This window comes from Tetrao urogallus (genome assembly GCF_951394365.1).
Source record: "Tetrao urogallus genome assembly, chromosome: 1".
In the NCBI taxonomy this organism is placed as follows: Eukaryota; Metazoa; Chordata; class Aves; order Galliformes; family Phasianidae; genus Tetrao; species Tetrao urogallus.
In genome coordinates, this window is record NC_136813.1 from 112,419,961 (window position 1) to 112,440,691 (window position 20,731).

Genomic DNA, 20,731 nt, shown 5'->3' on the forward strand with positions numbered 1-20,731 from the left:
AAGTGTCAACAGCTTTCCCAACTCCAATCAACTGTACCATGTCTGGAAAGATTACCAATGAATTGGACATCATTGCCTGAAATATCTTTCTTTACTTGTGTTCAGCACAGAGAGAACAAAAGCTTCTGATAGCCCTTTATGCTATTAAGCAACATTATGCTGTTGCTTATGGTATATAGTGTATTCTATATGCATATGCACAGATGGCACAGTACCACAGACCTTGCTATTTCACTCTTTCCTGACAAAAACGCAAGCAATGTTTTCAGTTGCATTTTGTATGAAAGAATTCCCAGGCTTTGTCTCTTGCTCTGAACTCCCCTTAAATCTACAGATGTTCTTTGTGAAACAGGGTGACAAACACTACATACATTAGTCCAGAAAAGGCTGTACTTGTTATGTATTTCCAGGAAGGCAGTATTTCTTCTGTGTTTCTCTTCATTCCAGCCCTTTTACACACTAACATATTTGTTTTTTGAACACAGCCACTCAATGATCGTGGATGACTGCAATGACATGTAGGTCCATTTTATACTTGAAAGGTGTCCTTTTTGTAAAAGTGCAACACAAGTATATTCAGCCATATAGTTGTCTGTGAGACTTGGCAGTGGTCAGGAGAACCAAAGAAATGGAAATAGTTGCAGGAGGCCTACAAGTCAGTGGTGGACATGAAGACAGCTACTAGAGTTGGCTTTGTGTGTAGGTTCCACCTCCAGTTCTGAAATTCCAATAGACTATCCGAAACCCCAACTCATGCAAGCTCAATTTGAACATCTCTAAGCACAGTGTATTTCTCAAGGCTGCATTAATGCTGTAGATATAAAGGAGAACTTCCTAATTCCTTAGCTTTTCTCTCTGTTGATATTGAACTATTTTTCAGGCGGAAAAGTAGAGGAGATGGTTAATAATAAAGTATCGGAAAAAATTAAGTAATAAAGAGTGCTGTAGCTTTTCCCTGAAGGGGAATTTGATTTTGCAGACAAGTAGATCTGTGGTTTTCTTCCCAACTAGAGGATCCCTTCCCGTATCCTTTAGCTCTAATACCCTACACCATATAAAGATCTTTGGCTTTATCATCTTCAACTTTGAATATGTGGTCTGTGAAAATGCTGCTTCTTCCTTTCTGTGGCCTATGTAATATCACTGTCAGCAAGCAACACTGGACCAGGGCTTAAATCTCAGCTGAGGTTCTGGCAGCCAGGTGCCCATGCTGGACATTGGCCCTTTGCTGAGCTGCAGAGTATTCAGGGAAAGAACTAAAGAACTGGACAAGGACAAGAGATGCAAAGGAAATGTTCCTAATGATAGGAGCAGTGAGACTCAAGGCTTCATGTAAATAAGCCTTAGATAGAGGTCATAAGGTCCCAATTAGCCAGTATTCAAGTGACCACACGCTTCCAGCTGTACCTCAAGCAAACGAATCCTCTTTTCATTATGAAAGAAAACAGACACTATTCAACCTCTTCATTTTCCTCCAGCAAGAAACAGTAATTGGAAATGCTATTAATGATGACTGGACATTACCTGTAACCTACAGGGCTTAATGAAGAAGAAAATTTCTCAAACATTTAGAAGAGCATCCCAATCCCTATGTTAAAGCTGTGCAGTACTGCAGAACCAGAACTGACAATGCATTTCATGTATAGAGAAAGGGATGAGAGGGCAGGAGTGAGAGCAGTGGCTGGTGTGCAGTAGCATTCCCCAGTGCTGCTGACTTCGGCAGAACTGTCTTACCAGCTGTGAAAAATGTTTCAAAGATCTTACTAGATAACTGATGGAAGACATGGAAAATGGGATAAAAGTAGTTAGAATTAAGGTAGTGCAAAGTATTTTTAGAATACCGTTTTGGTTCTGAAGAGATTTGAGCACCTGTTGATTTGAAAATGATGCAAAACTCTAAGAAGGAGGAAGAAGGTTTGAATGCAAGCCTGTGTGGATGAAGTCCATAACTGCCTAGTGTTTTGGTGAATTTTAATACTTTATCCCCACATTCTGTCTGGCTTTAGGCATAAGTATATATTCTGTCTCTGACAACCTGCGTTGCCTATTCCAAAATTTGTCTTCAAGCTCCTGTTCTTTCTCTCTCCTTACTTCCATCTTTTACAGCCAGTTCGGAAGCAACACTCACAAATGGCGGCTGCAGCTTCAGAGCTGAAATATAAACCTCACCAATTTAAGTAAGGCTAGGATTTCACCTGTTATTTTAGCATCGGTGTTGTAAGAGATTCAGAATAATCTTCAGTCACCAATGCTGAAACAAGAGAGAAGCCATTGGAGATGCCCAGAGAAGCTGTGGATGTCCCATCCCTGGAGGCATTCAAGGTTGGGTTGGATGGGATCCTGGGCAGCTTGATCTAATTACTGGGAACTCTGCCCATGGCAGGGGGTTGGAACTGGATGATAGGAAAAGGGGCAATGTTTTTAAACTGAAGGAAGGAAGATAAATCTTAGATGTTAGATGTCAGGGGAAGATTTTTCACTGAGGAGTGGTGAGGTGCTGGAACAGGTTGCTCAATGAGGTTGTGGATGCCCCATCCTTGGAGATGTTCAAGACCAGGTTGTGTGGAGCCCTGGGCAATCTATAGTACTTGATCTAGTTGTTGGAAACACTTCCTGTGGAGGGAGTGGGGGAGGAGGGGACTGGAATGCGGTGATCCTTGAGACCCTTCCAACTGCCATTCTGTGATTATATGATTCTGTGATTCTATAAATATTGGCCTTCTGCTTTCACTTGTGGTCAGAACTTGTGGCAGAAAGTTGCAACTCTGCTGTATTCACAGAGTGCTCCAGGTTGGCAAGCCAGTGGGACTGGTAAGATCCTGCAGCAGTGTAAATGGTTTGGGCACATCCTTAAGCTTTTTTTGTGTGCATGAAGGTAGTAAGCACGAACCCTTCCCTTCGCTACTGTCAGTTCTTTGTTTGTAGACCTGACAATGTGGCCAAACACAGCACCAGGCACAGGGACTAAACTTCACTTCCTGTCTATGACACAACCCCTCCTAAGGTACCTACAGCCCAGCAGCAAGGCACTGGGGAGAAACACACAGCCCTGCCACTGTACAGCACCAGTGCTGTGAGTGAATGGCTAGATTTGGTCTCAAGAGATACTAACTCAGTACTGTTCACTGCACTCAATAAAGACACATAGAATGAGAAATAAAATGTTTCTTTCTGCCTTAGGCTACAAACCTTCACGGCTGAAGTCAAATGACTGAGAAAGATGGATGGAGTCACTGATGTCTACCTGAGGGAACAAGGAGAAAATTCCAGTCATTCCTGAATGATGTTGCATGATTCTAGACTTCATTTCTAGCAAAACAAGTACACATGTTTCTGTCAAACAGAGGGCCTGAGCTTTACTGCAGTTTAGACTGCCTTCATGCAGAGCTTCTAAGTCCTGCCAGACTCTAATTTTTGTAATGAAACTTGTTTTCATTAAAGATCCCTTTAATTTCAACATCTTCAATGACATAGATGATGGCATGGAGTGCACCCTCAGCGAGTTCGCAGATGACACCAAGCTGAGCAGTGCAGTTGATACAGTAAGGGGGAGGGAAGCCATCCAGAGGGACCTGGACAGGCTGGAGAAATGGGCCCATGAGAACCTAATGAGGTTCAACAAGGCCAAGCGCAAGGTGCTGCATTTGGGCCAGGGCAATCCCAGTTATTTATACAAACTGGGGGAAGGTCTCCTTGAGAGCAGCCCTGCAGAGGACTTGGAAGTCCTGGTAGACAAGAAGACGGATGAACCAGCAGTGTGTGCTTGCTGCCCGGAAGGCCAACTGTGTTCTGGGCTGTGTTAGAAGAGGAGTGGCCAGCAGGGAGAGGGAGGTGATTGTCTCTATTTAGCTTTGTGAGACCCCATCTGGAGTACTGCATCCAGGCCTGGGGCCCCCAGAACAAGAAAGACGTGGAACTCATGGAATGGGTCCAGAGGAGAGCCACTAAGATGATCAGAGGGCTGGAGAACCTCTCCTATGACAAAAGGTTGAGGGAACTGAGAATGTTCTGGGGAGACCTCATTGTGGTCTTCCAAAATTTGAAAGGAACATATAAACAGGAGAGGGAAAGACAGATTACAAGGGTAGATAGTGATAGGACAAGGGGAATGGATTTAAACAGAGTCAGGGGAGGTTTAGGTTAGATATTAAGAGGAAGTTTTGCACTCAGAGGGTGGTGATGCACTGAACAGGTTGCCCAAGGAGGTTGTGGAAGCCCCTGGAGGCATTCAAGGCCAGGCTGGATGTGGCTCTGGGCAGCCTGTTCTGGTGGTCGGTGACCCTGCACACAGCAGGGGGATTGAAACCAGATGATCACTGTGGTCTTTTTCAACCCAGGCCATTCTATGATTCTATGAATTTGTCAGAATGAAACATAACACACCAGAATCAGGAACTGTGGGATTTCTGGATGAAAGTAGTAAGAGAAACCTTTGTCTGTTTTTATAGTAGCAAGCATGTGAGGGGTCAGGTACTCCCTAAAGTGGCAGAAGACAACATGTGTCTGTGCCTTGCATCAGGAAAATGAAATCAAATAAGCTTAGCAACAGGGAATACATCAGGCTGTTTGCTGTGCTGGATGTTTCTCTTGATGCCTCTTGCTGTAGTTGTTCCACTTCGTATAAATTATTTATTATTTATTGGGACCAAGATTGGGACCAAGCTTGATCTCCCCCTTTCCAGATGAGTATCCTCACTACCAGACTACAGAATCAATCTTTTTCTCTGGCCTAATGAATGTTTAATGACTTATGGAAGTGGAACAGCTCCAGTAGGAGAGGAAGAGCGAGAGAGATATGTTCATTCACATGGATATCCCCCAACAACACTCTATGAGCAGCATGCAGGACCTGAGCCAAGAAACTTTCCAAGGAAAAACATCTGCCAGAGGACCAAGGGAGACAACATGAGCACAAAGCGGTGGCCATTGTCTCTGATTCAGTGCAATTTCTGAGCTGCTCAGGCCTGGTCAAGTTTATGCCTCGGATAAGAGTACATGAACCATACAAATGAGCTTCAGCTTTGCCAGTAACAACCAACGTGAACATGCTGCGCCACCATTCTGGGTATAACCTGGCTGTACCTCTGCAAGATGTCATTTGTAGCATTTGCAGCCACTCTGTTCAAAGAGACCAAATTCATTACTTTCCTAATTCAACTGTTATTGTGAAAAGCCAATTAAACTGAAATGGCTGTTGTGGGGCAGCCGCCCTGATGTACTTGGTGCAGTGCTCACACTGGAGGACAGTACATCCCTCCCATGAGAGGGATGTCTCTCCTTCCTGGGAGAAGATTGCTTTGCTGTGTTTTTTGTTATTGTTTTTGTGTTTGTTTTTTTCTTTAAAGCTGCCATATTTAGACTAAAACTAGAATTAGTGATGCTACTGCTGCTCCTTTCACAGCAAGAGATTTCTTAGGGCAGAAGAGGCAAGTATGTTGCCTGGCCTTCTGCTGTAAGATAAGCTGGGTTCTCTCACATCACAACTCTTAGACATTGTCATAGGCACCTAAGGGAAGAGGTCCTCAACCAGGGAGGATCAGGCCTTTGCAGGGTTAGATTGAAAAGTGTCATTACCCATTCACCTTTTCAGGATGGGTGCTGTTATTCCTGCTCTTTCCTGCCATGGAGGGCTGTGATTAAGCAGTCCCAAAGAACGGATTTGGATTTAAGAGGAAGGGTGTTCTGCACCAGCAGTGCCACTTCATGTTCTCTCCAGATGAGGATTTCCCCAGCAGACTACTTGGTTCACAGTGTCTTTTCCTGCATCCAGGCTGTCACAATGCATGTGAAGACCTCTTCTCATTGAAAAGAACAGCAAAGGCTCCCAGTAATTTCAGTGGGAATAGTATTAATACCAAACTGCCTCCCAGAGAGCTGTGGGTGCGTTTTGATGCTTATTCTGAACAAAACACATTGCGACCTTACAGGTCAGCATGTGGGAAATATTAACATCTTTGATGCAAAGAGCTCATATTGGTGACGTTGCAACTGCTGGGGGCAGTTATCAACGAAATGGCCGTGGAAGGCCTGACAACAAGTATTCATTTTAGCATCAAATTTGCAGAGTCTTGAAACAAACTAATGATCTCTAAATGAAATTTCCCTTTTGCTTCAGCACAAAATCGGAGGGTGGCAAAAGGAAGAAAAAGAGACATTTTATTTTCTCTCCTTGATTGTAATTCCCTGCCTTCAGCTAGATCAATATCATTTCTGCTGGAGATGGAGTCTGCCTCTGGTTTCCATGGCAATCTGAGTTGTTGGAGGCTTGCAGGCTCCATGAATCCCCAATTTATCAGCCTTCCAGGGTTTAATAATGGAGACTAGCAGTCAGGCAGCTTATGAATGGCACATGTCTTTTGGACTGGGGGAAGGGAGGCGGGAGTGTGGCTTATAGTAAGGGCTGCAGTAATTTGTTTTCCTGTCAGTGACAGCTGAAAGGGGAGGAGAACAAGGGGAGGAGCAGCACATTAATTCTGGATGCACCAAAGGAATTTCTAGACCTTTTTGCTGCAATTACAGAAAATTTCCTCTTCTGGCCTCTTTTCCCTTGCCAATATTACCAAAGCAGGGGAGGAGAGCAACCTCACAGCCTGTCCCATGTGACAAGGTGGGTAGGAGCTGAAGACTGAGACCCAAAGGCTCCAGCATTGCATATTTCCTTCCTCTCCTGAGCCCTTGTTATTTCAGGATCAGCAGTGCATGAATGCCAGCAGGCTGCCACTGTTTTGGGTTATTTTTTTTCCCCTACTGATCCTACCACAATTGCCAGGCTGATCAGCAGAGCTGTCACTCTCTGTGTATCTGCCAGGACTCTCCAAATGTGCACCTCCATCTCCAAAGTGCTGTAAGCTTCATTCCCTGAATTAATTACTTTTCTGGGATTGTCCCGATTGTACAGGAATCACTAGCAATCACTTCAGTCAGGCTACTTTTGGCTCACTTGCCCATGATCAGTTCCGAGTATTTCCATTCCCTCTTATCTTTCCTCTGATTTCTCCTCTATGATCTCACAGGGCAACAACAGTAGAGAGGCTAAAGAATAAATGGATGCATCTTGAGAAGACCTTGATACTCTTTCCATTCACATTCCCCGTTTCCAAACCATTCTCCAGCATTTAATCCAACTTAGGAGGAAAAGATGGGTGGCACAAGAGAGTACTCTTGTATGATGAGACGGGGACATCTTGTTTTTCAATGCATATGCCAAGAACAGCTGCCAAGAGTTACATTCCACAGCTGGAAGCCAGTAAAAACCTCTGTATTCAAGCTGTTTAAATCACAAGGTATTTAATTAATTAAGAAGAGTTGCCTTTATGGTGTGCAGGACCTTTGTGAAATCTACTGGAGTAGCAAATGTGAAGAGCAAAGAATAACTGCTGGGTTATTTTTTCTCAGGTATTCCTATTTCAGAGAGGTAAAGTTATAAATGCTGTTCTTCTACCTGCTGTCTTGTGATGGCTGGCTGGTAATATTGCTGAGGTTGCTGCACTTCCAGCTTTAGCCTGAAATTAGGGAATTTCAGAAATCACAGACCTTTTTCTGAACACCAGGACCAAGTTGCTGCCCCTATGAAAATGCTGCTGGAAGAGGAGTCTCAGCCACAGGGAAATACCACAGGCTCTTGTATGACTGCATCCCAGCTCCTCATACTGTGTCTCTAAAATGCAGATAAAAGCCCTTGCTTCCCCACTGGGAGGGCACAATAATTAAATACCTCCACAATTGTGAGTTAGGTCATTGTTATGGTGATAAAGATCACATAAATACATTGCTGTCTGCCTATAGATATTTGGGAAGGTCACAATGAAGAGGGCTCTTAAGTTTCACATAGATCTGGATGCATCACAAATGTATGATTTAGGGATTATACCTTATAAAATAAGCTTTTTTAGAAGGGATAGGCAAGGTAGGAGGGGCAGGGGAGTTGCACTCTATGTTAAGAAGTGGATACACAGCAAAGAGCTGCCTCTGAGAAACAGCCCTGACCAGACTGAGAGTTTGTGGATTAAAATTAGGGACTGGACCAATAAAGAACACCTGGTGGTCAGGGTCTACTACATTCTGCTTGATCACGGGGAGCCTGTTGACTAGGTTTTCTTGCTTCAGCTACAAGAGGCATCACTCGCAGGTTCTCATACTAATGGGGGACTTCAACCACCCAGATGTCTGCTGGGAAATGATATAGCAAGCTGCAAGCAATCCAGGATACTCCTGGGTTTCATTAAGGATAACTTTCTGGTCCAGGTATTGGATAGACCAGCCAGAGGTAAAGCATTACTGGACTTGGTGCTCAGCAGTGCAGCAGATATCATTAAAGATACTAAAACTGCAGGCAGTCTGGGCTGTAGTGATCATGGCGTGGTCAAGTGTGTTAGCTTGAGAATGTGGGCCTGGCAAAGAGCAGGAGTGAAATTCTAGCTGTTTCAGGAGTCATTGGATGAGATCTTCTGGGAAACTGTCCTTAGGAACAAAGAAAGGGAACAGACCTGTCAGCTCTTTAAGGACACCTTTCTGAGAGCATAAGAGCTCTCCATCCCTCAGCATAAGACATTAAGCAGAGGAGGCAGGAAACTGGCGTGGTTGAGCAAGGACCTACTGGACTAACTGAGGGAAAAGATGGAAATGTATATGCACTGGAAACAAGGATGGGTGGCCAGGAAATAATACAGGGATGCCATTCAGACATGCAGAGATGGGATCAGGAAAGCCAATGTATTGACAGAATTGAAGATGGCAAGATGTGAAAAGTAACAGGAAGGGATCTTTCAGATACATGCATCAGAAAAGACAGGCAAAAGAGAGTATATCTCCTCTGATAAATGAGAAGAGAGATCTGGCTTCAACAGATATGGGGAAGGCTGTGGCACTAAGCAAGTTCTTTGTCTTGGTCTTCACTGACAGTCATGCTTTCCATACCTCTCGTATGTACAAGTTGACAGGGTTAGACAACATGCATGCCAGAGTCCTGAAGGAATTGGCTGATGTTGTTGCCAAGCCATTTTCCATCGTATTTGAAAAGTCATGTCTGTCAGAGGAAGTCCCTGTTGACTGGAAAAAGGAAACATCTCTCCCATTGTTAAGGAAGATGAGCCTCACATCTTGAGGATCATGGAACAGATCCTCCTGGAAGAGATGTTAAGGCACATGTGAGCAAGAAAGTGAACTGAAACAGCCAGCATGCTTTCACCAAGGGCAGATCATGCCTGACCAATCTGTTGACTTTCTACCATGAAGTGAGGGCATTAGTGGACAAAAGAAATGCAACTGATGTCATCTACATGGACCTGTGCAAGGCTTTCAACATGATCTTGAACCACATTCTTGTCCCGAAATTGGAAAAATATGGATTTGGAAGCAATACTATTTGGTAGATAAAAAGTTAGTTGGATGGTCACAGTCAGAGGGTTCTGGTCAATGGTTCTTTGTTCAAGTGGAGACTGGTGATGAGTGGTGACCCCATGGGTCCATCTTGGGACTGGTGCTCTTCAACATCCTTATGAATGACATAGACAGTGGGATGGAGTGTACCATTATCAAGTTTGCAGATGGTATGGTTGATGTAATAGAAGAAAGGGATGCCATCTGGAGGAACCTGGACAGGCTTGAAATTGGGCCCACATTAATCTAATGAGGTTCAACAAAATCAAGAGCAAGGGGCAATCCCAGATATGTGTACAAACTGGGAGAAGAATTCAACAGCCCTGCAGTGGAGTTAGGTGTCTTGGTGGATGAAAAGCTGGACATGAGCCTGAAGTGTGTATGCTTGAAGCTGGAAGGCCAAGAGTATCCTGGGCTGCATCAAAAGAGAAGTAGGGAGAGGGAGGTGATTGTTCCCCCCCTTCTTGTCCCCAGCACAAGAAAGATGTGGAGCTGTTGGAGCTGTCTGAGGAGGGCCACAAAAATGATCAAAAGCCTGGAGCACTTCTCATAGGAAGAAAGGTTGAGAGATTTGGGCTTGCTTAGCTTGGAGAGGAAAAGGCTCTGGGGAGACCTCATTGCCAGCCATCTGCCTCTGAGGCACTCTCACACCAAAAAAGCTCCTTTGCCTCCTCTTCAACTACTGTGTCACTCTTGGACTGCATTTGCTGTAGCTGTGATGGCAGCTGAGAGAGAACTATGACTGAAAAACCTAACCACTTTGGTAAGCTGTAGGCTTCTTCCCGTTGTAGCTGACTGCAACGGCCCTGCCATAGGTGCTGTATGTGGGCCCAAAGTGCTGTCAATAGGCAGTGTGATCACACACCTGCCAGCAGCTGGCATGTCATTTGTCTCAGCCTTCAGGTTTGGCTGCCTCTGTGTGCAGGAAGGAAACAGCAGCAGAAGAAAGGACAGCCGCTCCTTTCCCAGTTCTCCAGGAAGCAGAAATATTTGCAAACGTAGCTGTAACAGGGTTAACACCTCCTATTTGTGAAGAACATCTCCCTTTTTCTCTCCCCACCCTCATGCTGCACCACTTCCTTTTCTCTGGAGACCCCGCAGCTTCTGCCCATCCGCCCAAGTTGAGTGTTTCCATGGCAACCCGGCAGCTGGTGTCTAGACACTGGGAAAGATGCTAGGCCATGGAGCTGCAGCCCTTCGCAGCCCCTCCCTGAGCCCATCACCCACTCCTCCCTTCCCACCTCCTGCACGCACAGATGCCAACACAGGGTGGGATTTCAGTGGTGCTGGGGAAGAAAGGGAAGGAGGGGAAATCCCTAAGCTACAAGCTGGGCAGCCTGACAAAGCGCAAATGTGGCTGGGAGGACAGATCTGGGGCTGGTTGTCCTCTGAGGATTGAGCTGAAGTGGAAGGAGAAGGCTGCCCAAGCTGGGCCCGCAGTCATCAGCTGTGGCACTGGCAGAAGTGGCTTTTCCTCTCTCTGTTGGTACAACTGGGGTTGGCATACACGAGGCTGAAACAGAGGTGATGTGGTGCAGGAGTGGGAGGCCAAAAATGCCATGTGTTGTGGCCACATTCACCTTTTTGTTCAAATCTTCACCCCTTCCCCAGCATCCCATGTGCCTCCTTTACCAGCAGGATCCGTGAACACAACACATTCTACTTCCCTGCTGCTTTGCCTTGGGTCTGCCCATAGCGAGCAAGGGATTCCCTAGGCTTCTGGGAAAAGTCTCTCAACCCCTCTCCCTGGAACAGGAATAGTCACTTGTCCGAATTCCGCAGCTCTTCACTCCCCAGCATAAATTTGTCGATCCACAGAAGCAGTGAGCGGACAGGGCGTAGGATTTTAGAGCTGTGTATGGTGCATAGCAGGGCTGACTGCAATAGGCTAACTTGGATCAGGAAGGGAGCTGTATAAGCAACAGCTCTGAACCCGAGCTGCATCTGATTTCAGCAATTTCAGACATACCATAGACTGCCTGGAAGCAGCTTCTGGCTGGCAAGAAGGACAGATGGATCGGGACAGATGAATCAAGCTGTGAAGCCTGGATCCAAATCTGGACCCAAATGTCATTAAAACTAGGAGATGCTTAGGTCACAGATTTCAAATGGGGCCTCCCTGTATTCCTTACCTTCCAAAAAATTCCCCTCTCTGAGGTAAACGGGGGCTGCTTATAACAGGGCAGCAAAACCCAGATTAATATTTGGAAGCAAAGAGGAGACCAGACAGGGTGCAGGCTTTCACTCCCATTTCTGGCCAAGCTGTAGCTGGCAGAGGGCAGAGAGAAAAAGAAGTTGAGTATGGCAAATGGACCCACATTGTGGCCAATGCTTGAGAAAGAGCAGCTGTTGAGGAGGGATGGGCAATGCGTTAGCACGCAGACATGTTCAAGCCACACAATATCAGCAATAATTATGCAAACAGTGGGAAAGCAGCAGAAGCAAAATTCCTGCATCTGTAGTAGAGTCCCAGAGTGTTTGTGCAATTTCTTTTATTTTGGCATCAGCTGTGGCAATTTGAAGATCTACAATGGAACAGAAAAGAAAAGGAAAACAAAACCCAAGCCACCAGCCACAAAAGAAATGATCAGAAGAGAGGTTACTGCTACTCTGGCCATAAACTGATGTCTGCTCTGATTTAATTAATCTTGGCAAGTCAGATGGGAGCTGGGCAGGTCCCAAGAGACAGTATTTTACCCGGAAATCCACTCAACCTAATTTCACTAATGTAGGGCAGTGGGGAGACTTGGAGAGAAGCCTGCATGCTCAACCATTAGAGTGCAGCACAGGCAAAGGCAGCTGGAGGTGCCACCATCCAGCCATGCTGTTGCCTGCACGCTTGCTGCGGCTCCACAGCATCCAGAGCTGCATATGTTCAAGATGTTTGCTCACCAGCAGAGCTTATCGATATGATTCTCATCATTTCCAGGAAATAGAGTGCTGAGGGGCAGAAGCTCCCTAAAGACCCTATTTCATCAAGGATCTGTAGTTTATTTATGTATCATTTCTCTCCCATGGACAAAGCACTTAAAATTCCCTGTCAGGTGCGAGCTCTAGGTATGAGGCAACTGTCAAGACAGAGCCCTTAAGCTGGGAAGCAAGCACACTTCAGTCCCTCCCATCAAACAGCCCTATCCTTGAAGCACTTGCATGGTCACAGCCTAGGGTTTGTCCAAGGCTGTCCAAAAGGTTTTTGTACTTACTGACAATCACTGACAACGTCTGAACATTTCTGAAGTCCAAAGAGTGGATGTGAGCACAGCGAGGCAGTGGGTCGTGTTTCAGCAGTGGCAAGAAAAGCATCGGGGCACCTTTACTGGTGCAGATCTTGATGAGTGTGGCATGCAGGCTCATGCCAAACCACCAACATCCTCTGATGTCATGGGCCAATGTAATAAAATATGAGCCATTACTTTTGAAGCAGCCCTTAGAGGTTCAGTTAATAGCCTCAAAAATGCCATGTTTATCTTCAGTAATTGGAAAGGAAGAGCAGGGTGAGAAGACCAGCTGATGATGTCTGTGCATTGCTGCCAGGTGATGAATAGGGTCCCTATCCTCTCTATCCTCTCTTACTTCAACATTCCTATTTTGTGATGTCTCCCAGTGCATCTTTCTGCTGCCCTGGTCCAGGCCCATCTTAAAGGATAAGTCAGTGCCACTTGTTTGTTCTCTTCACTGAGAATGGACACGGGCACTCTGGTCTTTCTGGTTGAGACCTCACAATGCTTGCATGTTCTGAAGGGGCAGCTTTAGACAGGTGGAAATTTGGCCGCTTGGGATGGCATGCTGTTGTTCCTCAAGCAGGGTGCAGAACATTTCACCTCAATGCCCTGAATTCTCACCTGCTTTTTTTTTTTTGTCACCTTTTACACCTAGTTCAACAAAGTGCAAAGTGAATGTGAAATGTCAAGGTTGTACAGGTCTGGCTGTGTAATTGTACCTGTCCATTACAAATCAACATGTGCAACAGCCCAGAGTTCAAGGCAGTGGGAAATCAAGCCTGATATCCAGGAAGAGAGGAAGAAAGCTCCTCTCTGATCTATGAGATCCCCCAGGATATGTCTGTAATAATCTCCCCAGGGATACCTGGCAGACTTTACTGGGACGCTGAAAACTAGGTTGGAGAAAACCCCTGAGAAATAACTGCAGAAATACCCTGCATCAAACAAACCGGTGAAGGGTGAGTCAGGCAAAACCGTCTCGTCTCTCCTTGTGAATCATGAACTGCTATTAACTGGCCCTGATGTCAGTAGGGTTGTGCTGCAATGCTCCCATTGCTCGGGGAGAACCCTCTTCTTTTCACTGCTGTGATTTAGCAGTGCCACAGCTTGAACTTCATTTTTTATGCTGAATTGTTTATCCTTTGTGATGTTACCTCTTGCTGAAGCTCATTACTGAATAATAACACCAGGTTGCTTCTTTTCCCTTGTCTTAAAGATCAATGGAATTGTGCTAAAGCTGCTAGGAAGTGAGACATAGGTTAGTGGCAGCAGGGTGCACGTGTGGGTATGGTATTTCCCCTCGTTTCGAAACCATGTACAATTAAAAGGAGAGTGGCTAGATGAATTTGGCTTGATAGCTCTTGTTAGAAAGATACAGCTCTTATTTATACTTGGGCCATTAACAAAGGGTGAAAAGTGACTCAAGGTTGCGTTCAGCGTATGTTTGTTTTTTTTTCTGATTCCTTTCTGTTCTGCAGAGGACTTGAATATGTAATGAAGTGACTTTATAGTCTTTCTGCTGCTCCCTGACCTTAGGGTCAGTCTAGGCTATTTCAGCATGGCAGAAGTCAGTGCAATGTCTGCCTACTGCCAACTGCCTCCAGAGAAGTACAGGGTGGGCAGCAAGGCTTCTGTGCAGCAAGGAAATTCCTCTGCCAGCCAAGGCCCTATAGGTGCCACAGACAGTTCCCTGGAAATTAGATTTGCCACTATGGTGAGCCAGCAAGGAAAGTATTGTGAGCAATCCCACATCATTCCCCCATTTTGAATGCAACCAGAATTCCTGTTCACATCACTAGAACAATTGTCGAAAGCCTATAGTACTATAGGATCCTACTTCTGTAGAACCAGGACCCCAGTTTTAACTGCAGTGAGGGAATCTTTGCAACATAATGGTTTGTATGGCTTGGGCAAGGCTCTCACTATGGACAGCAGGAACTCAGGACCTCCCAGTGTCTGTCCCTGTGCTTGTTGCATTATGTGCCCTTCTGTTACACTGTCTTCAGAAGGCTGTGGGGAGTCTTGGCTGAAATCTGTGTGCATTTTCACTAAGAAGATGCAAAAAGTTTTAAACACATGTTTAAAACATGAAATGTGGCTGGGATTGTGTTCCTTATGCTGAGTTGCCCATCCTTTGCTGATCTTCCATTTATCTTGCATTTACGTATGGGAAAACAGACCTTTTGTCTTACTGGGATCTAGACTAACAAAGCTACTGGCTAAATGACATTGTTTTGGCCTACACTGAGATGTAGATGGCCATGCACGTCCTCAGCTCCATAATTCAACATGTGCCCTGCCATGAATGCCTTGGAGAAGAGCAGGATAAAAGAGATTCCCTGCCCTCTATGGGGAGTTTGATTGAATCATTTGGAAACATTAATCAAACTAAGGCAAATTAGTCTGCTTTGCAATCCTATCCATTTTTACATCCCATTTTTATCAGTAGTCTATTTTGTCTTTGGTTCATTGTTGTACCTGTACTATATATAGAAAGGGTCTTTAAGAAGCACTCTGTTTTGCTGCTCAGTATCAGGGAAAAGCAAGTGCATAGAAGCTTTTGCTGGCTGGCAATGCAGGGTCTCAGGCCATGGTATTGGGTGATGGGGATGTTCTTGAAGAATTTTTCTTACTGGAAAATCAATGTCTGAAGTTCATTAAGACAGAAAGTGTTTTAAGTTCCAAAAGCAGAGCAGTTGATAAAGTTGATTTAGGTTGGGATGTTACACCTTAAAGGTGATGCACGTGGAAATGGTGCATAGGAAGGCATAAAAAGAGAGGCTAAGGAGCTGAGGCAGAGAGGGGTGTGAGAGCTGCGGCACCTGCTTCCAGTGCTGGAAGCAAATACAAGTCTGCCATCTGATGGCATCGAATGGACCAGGCAAAAATGCATCATCGGCCTCAGTCAGGAATGGTTCACATCCCATTTAGTATTCTGACTAGTGATAAACATGGATGAGAGGATGCTTACCTTCACAAACTAAATCACGTGAACATCTGTAATGTTAAGCTGACAAAATGGGCCATACTGTGGTTTTTTAATATTCCAATTAGCTTTGCTCCAGACAGCTCTCAGACACATCCTTTCTTGTTCTGGAGTGCAAGGATTTAGCCATGTGTACCTGAGTTGAGTAGTGCCATGTAGCTTCAGGGCAAGAGAGCAAACCCTGGCCTATTTTATTTGCCATTGTAACACAAGATGGTAGCCCATCTCAGAAGCCAGGAAGTGGTTTGTTCAAGGGTACCCTTGAGCCCACCAGAAATACATAGATGATGTAGAGGTATATCAAGCACCAGTGCTGCAGTATGTGACATACCAGTCCTGTACCCCATCCTGCACGACCCAGCCCTTTGGCACTTTTTTTCTCTATTGTTTATAATAAATCTGGAGTGATGATCCTTGCTTGACTTCTCCACAGTGTCAGTGCATATGTTTAGGTGGGTTGAGGAGTAGTAAGCATGGAATGGGGAGAATTGGCAGACCAACCACTCCAGTGCACTAAGACCTTAGCATTATCCTGCAACCCTTTGGTGAACCACTGTCTTGTTCCTCCTGACTGCCTCTGTCTTCCCCTCAATGCTAGCTCCCTGATTGTTTGTTTACTGTGGGATTGCAGATCCACCCTCCATTTGCTATCACTGCTTCCCCCCATGCAGCTCTGCCTTTGGAAGGAGAGGCCAGAAAACTGGAGGGAAAGACAACCTCCTGTCCAAAGGCTCGCATTCGTTATTTCTGTTTGGTGTAAGAGGAATCTGAGTTACAGGTTACAATTTATTTTTTCCCTCTTCCAAGCTTCTGAGAAGTTCAGTAGCAGTTTAATTAGAGCTGAGAAATTCAATGGTGATTGGCACAGCCAGTGGGTGTAGTAAAAGGATAATTCAGACATTGGATCTAGCTGGTTTCACCCTACAAGCCAAGAGCTTCATCAGTGCATGTGGTGAAATGAGTGAGAGTTGACTGACACATCAGCAGGAGGCTGGGCTTAGGGCTCTAGGCAGCTCCTCCCAGTTGCATCAGGTTTCTGGTAGGGCTGGAGATTTCATGTGAGAGCCATGCACCCATCTGCTAGGCTGAACCTGGGCATCTTCTTCCCATGCCACAGAAATGCTAGAAACCTTGAGACCTGGGTCTCCTTTGGGAGAGAGAAGCCAAAAGCCCAGCAGTTTTGTTGTGCATGACTGCATGCATGTGCAGGATGCTCTAGATTGTGGCTGACTAATGCTGAATCATCTCTTTCCCACTAGATGCTGTAGAAGAAACCAAACCTACTGAAAGTGCCCAGCAGGAAGAGGTGAAAGAAGAAGAGAGCAAGGCGGACCAAGAAAATGCCTGAACATTAAGAAATGACTCCCCGTTGCCCCTCCCTCCCTCCCCCTATCCTCTATCCTTCCTTCCTGCCCCGATCTTGATCTCCCCCCTTCCTGCTCACGTCTGTGAGCCTGTCCGTCCCTCTCCCATTCCCACTTAAACCCTTTTTCTCTCTGTGTGGCAAACATTTAAAGAAGAAAAAAAAAAAAAAAAAAAAAAAAAAAAAAAAGCAGGAAAAATCCCAGTCAAACAGTGTGGCTTAAACATTTCTTTGTTTCTTGGTGTTGTTATGGCGAGTTTTTTGGTAATGATGATCCAATCATTTTGGGAAAATTCTTGCACTGTATCAGAGTTCTTTGACCTGGCGCGTGCGTGTGTCTGTCTGCCCACCGCGAGCGCTCTCTCTCTCTCTCCTCTCTCTCTTCTCCAAGTGTGTGTGTGCAATGTTCCGTTCATCCGAGGAGTCCAGACTTACTGAGTGAGTTAAAACAAAAGCAAAGCAGGAAAAAAAGAATAGTAATCCTTTTCTTCCTTTTTCAATGTGATGGAATGAACGAAAGAAAAACAAACAAACTTAACAAAACAAATGAACAAACAATAGTACTAAATCCCATTTTCTTTTCAGAACTAGAACAACAGCAACAACAAAAAAAAATGTGCCAATTAGCATAATGCTTGGCTCCAGGCTCCTTTTTCAAACTGAACAATAATTATAATAAATGAGAATAATGATCATTAACATAACCGTGTCGCATTTCTATGCTGCTGTACGTCCTGCTGGCCTCTGTGCAGACTGCTCTTTGGTGGCCTGCTTGCTGCGTGGCCCCACTCTGCTCTTCAGCCACTGCTCTACCATCGGTCAGTGGCCAAGCACTCTCCTCCTTGGCATCACTCAGGGGATTTTCAAGGGAAGCAGGCTTTGATTTTGAGTGAGGCATCAGCTCTGAGTGAGGCATTAGCTTAAGAAAAGTAGCAAAATTGATCTTGGGAAAGAACAAAAGAAGTGCGCTTCCAGGAGTCCTCTAAGCCCTGATTTTAGGGGAGCACAGTGACCTCAGAGGAGTGATCCCAGGGAGCCCCATGGGTGCTATCTGAAGGACCTGCTTTGGTCCGTGCTGAAACTCTGAGCCCTGCCAAGAAATGCATTGAGAGCCAGGAAGGGCCAGGTCCCCACTGGTGTTTGCCTCATTGGGATGGAAATTAAGAAGTTGTTGACTGATGTGACATTGTTCTGTTTGGCAAAATGTACTGGGGCAGTGCAGTAAGTGCATAGGCATGTGGTCATGGCAAGGTCTGGTGGTGTCAGAACCAGCCAAAAGCACTTGGAGAAATTTTTGTCCCTTGCTGCCTGGTAAAACCTAGGTTTAGTCACCCAGCCTGGGCTTCAGCTGTCATTTGTGACCACCTCCTGCAGCCTGCTCTAAGCACAGCTGAGGCTGGGCTCTTCATCCAAGCACCACTGTGTATACCTCCTGGCCACTGCCCACAGGATGCAGGATTGCCCCCAACTTCCCACCAGACCTGGCCTTCCATCGTGAAGGACGGGCAGCCCAGAGGCCAAATGGCTGCTGGGACTGCCGAACAGTGCTGTTGGCAGGAACAGGATTAAATTGGCCTAAAAGCAGTAGCACCAAAAAATGAGTCTGCTGACAGCCCCAAAGTCTTGCTAATTCCCGCTTCCTTTGTTCTCCTCCATCTCTTTGTTGGAAATAGGGAGAAAAGATGAACTGTGTCTCCTCAGAGTGAATCCCTTTGAACTGGATGTGCCATCAAAATGTGTAGGGATTCATTTCCATGCGCTTCCTGGCCTTGTGTAGAAATATGAGAGAGAGAGAGTGGGAGGATTGAAAAAAGAGAGGGAAAGAGAGAGTGGGAGAGAGATTGGACAGAGATTTTTTAAAACAGGGATTAGAGAGAGGAAGGGAAAAAAAGACTTTAGAGTGGATAGATGGATGATAGGGAGAGAGAGGGGAGTATAGCTAGAGTAAGAAAGGTTAGAGTGAAAAAGGTGAGAGAGAGACAGGAAGAAATTAGGTAACATGGAGCAATAGGTGATTGATAGCGATAGTGAAACGTAGCTAGCTGAAGTAGATTAGACAGACTCAATAGGTAGAAAGATGGGCTGACTGACAGATAGGTATTGTGTCATACTTCATAAACGATATATATGCTAATATTCCCATGTCATGATGGGTACTAAACCCTGAGACACCTTCCAGCCTGACCTCAACTCAGCAAATGTAGCGCGGACATCAGGCACTGCTTGGACCGTATGCCAGGTCTCACGAGCCTGCGGATGGGGTATGGGAGGGAGAGCGCTCTGATGGGCACGGGGCGCACCAGGAGAGGGGCAGAGTATGTTTGCTGTTCATGGCACGCTGGGTGCCCGGCCAGGACGCTGCGGACGCTCTGTGACTCTAGCGCTGCACGGAGAGGAGCGAGGTTCAGCTCTCAGGAGTGTGGGAGAAGTGTTCAGGAGGAGGCAGGAAGGAGAAAGCATGGCTTTTATTTGACCTCATCTCCTGTCATGGCCATTTAGAAGGGTTTACTTAAGGGTTGCGTGTCTGCAAGGACCGCTTGGTATCCCTGCTCTTCTGACTTCAAACCCCAAACTTTCCCTCTTAACTCCATTTTATTATTACTATTTTTCACTTTATCAGGAAAAGAAAACAACCTCTTATGTCTTCCTGGACATAGACCTTCCTCCCTCCTTGATAAACAGAAACATTTGCTCTCCCTTGGGGATGTTTTATCTTTGCATTTTGCATGTTGCTTCCCCCTTGGCTGATGGCTGGGGCATCGCGTGTGTTTTGCCACCGTTTATAAGAACATACTTTGCCATGTTGCTTAGAGAACAAAGGGTTGGGTTTTGTGTTTTCTTTTCCCCCCCACGAAGAGAACGGGGTATGTGGTTACCAACTGCAAACCTAAAAAAATTTGAATACTAATTCCTCTCCCTTGGTTCCAGTTTAAAATTTACTGGCTGTAACCAAGCACCCCCCTATCTTTCTTATTGTACCGTGTCCTGATCCTGCCAGAGAGTCAGGGCAAAGGGAGCGTGAGAGAGAGCGCACAGACAAACCCTGCCTTGAGCACGAGGTGGTTTCATGTGTAGTACACAAGATTTGTATAGGAAGTTGGGCTGTCTGCAGGGTACAGGAAGAGAGCAGAGAAAAGCATTTGGATTTCCTTGTGTTGCCTCTTCAGTCAGACTTTAAAGGCTGAAAGGAAGCAGTTCAAAGGATGTAGCACAGGACGGAAACTGGAAGGAAAACAGGGGTTTTGGGGGAATGAATTTTCCAGCAGGGTATCATGTGAGCTGAGAGCAGCACAAAAGACAGGAGGTCACAGAAGTGAAGAGGGGAGTGAGGAGTATCCAGCAGAGTGGCTGGAGCTTTTCTACTGCTCCTAATGCAACAACAGACGTGTATCTCTTTCTCTTTCCCTGAAGAGTATATATCCTGCCTGAAGGTGTCTGTGGTTGTTGCTTTGTGTCTGGAGAGGGAAGGGGATGACAAGGTGACTCCTGCAGGGAAAATGGTGCCTGGTCTCATGCGCAGAGCTGAGTCCAGGAGGGACTTTTTGGTGCCTCTGTAGTGAGATGTGCCAGTGATCCACATCTGTACTGAATGCTCCTAACAGCTGTAGGCCGGCTCTTGACATTTCACCTCATCTAGATTAAGCCTTGGAAAACCATAAAAAATCCAAAGTTAACAGCCCCCCCATCAGTGCAATGAATCATTTGCTTGAATTTGGTCTGCTTTGCAATGCTTACGGCATCCATGGACTTGATGCATTGATAGCATATAAAAAACCACAACAC

General features: G+C 45.7%; 1 protein-coding gene across 1 annotated transcript in view; it reads left to right on the forward strand.

The window, feature by feature from the left end:
- The window catches only part of GAP43 (growth associated protein 43), a gene marked incomplete at both ends in the record, with an annotated part of 52,995 nt that extends 36,062 nt beyond the window's left edge, over positions 1-16,933 (forward strand). Inside the window, one exon of the mRNA XM_079540978.1 lies at positions 16,845-16,933. Coding sequence (XP_079397104.1) covers positions 16,845-16,933 — 89 coding nt within the window. The remainder of the gene's footprint in view (positions 1-16,844) is intronic.
- Positions 16,934-20,731: the final 3,798 nt, after the last annotated feature.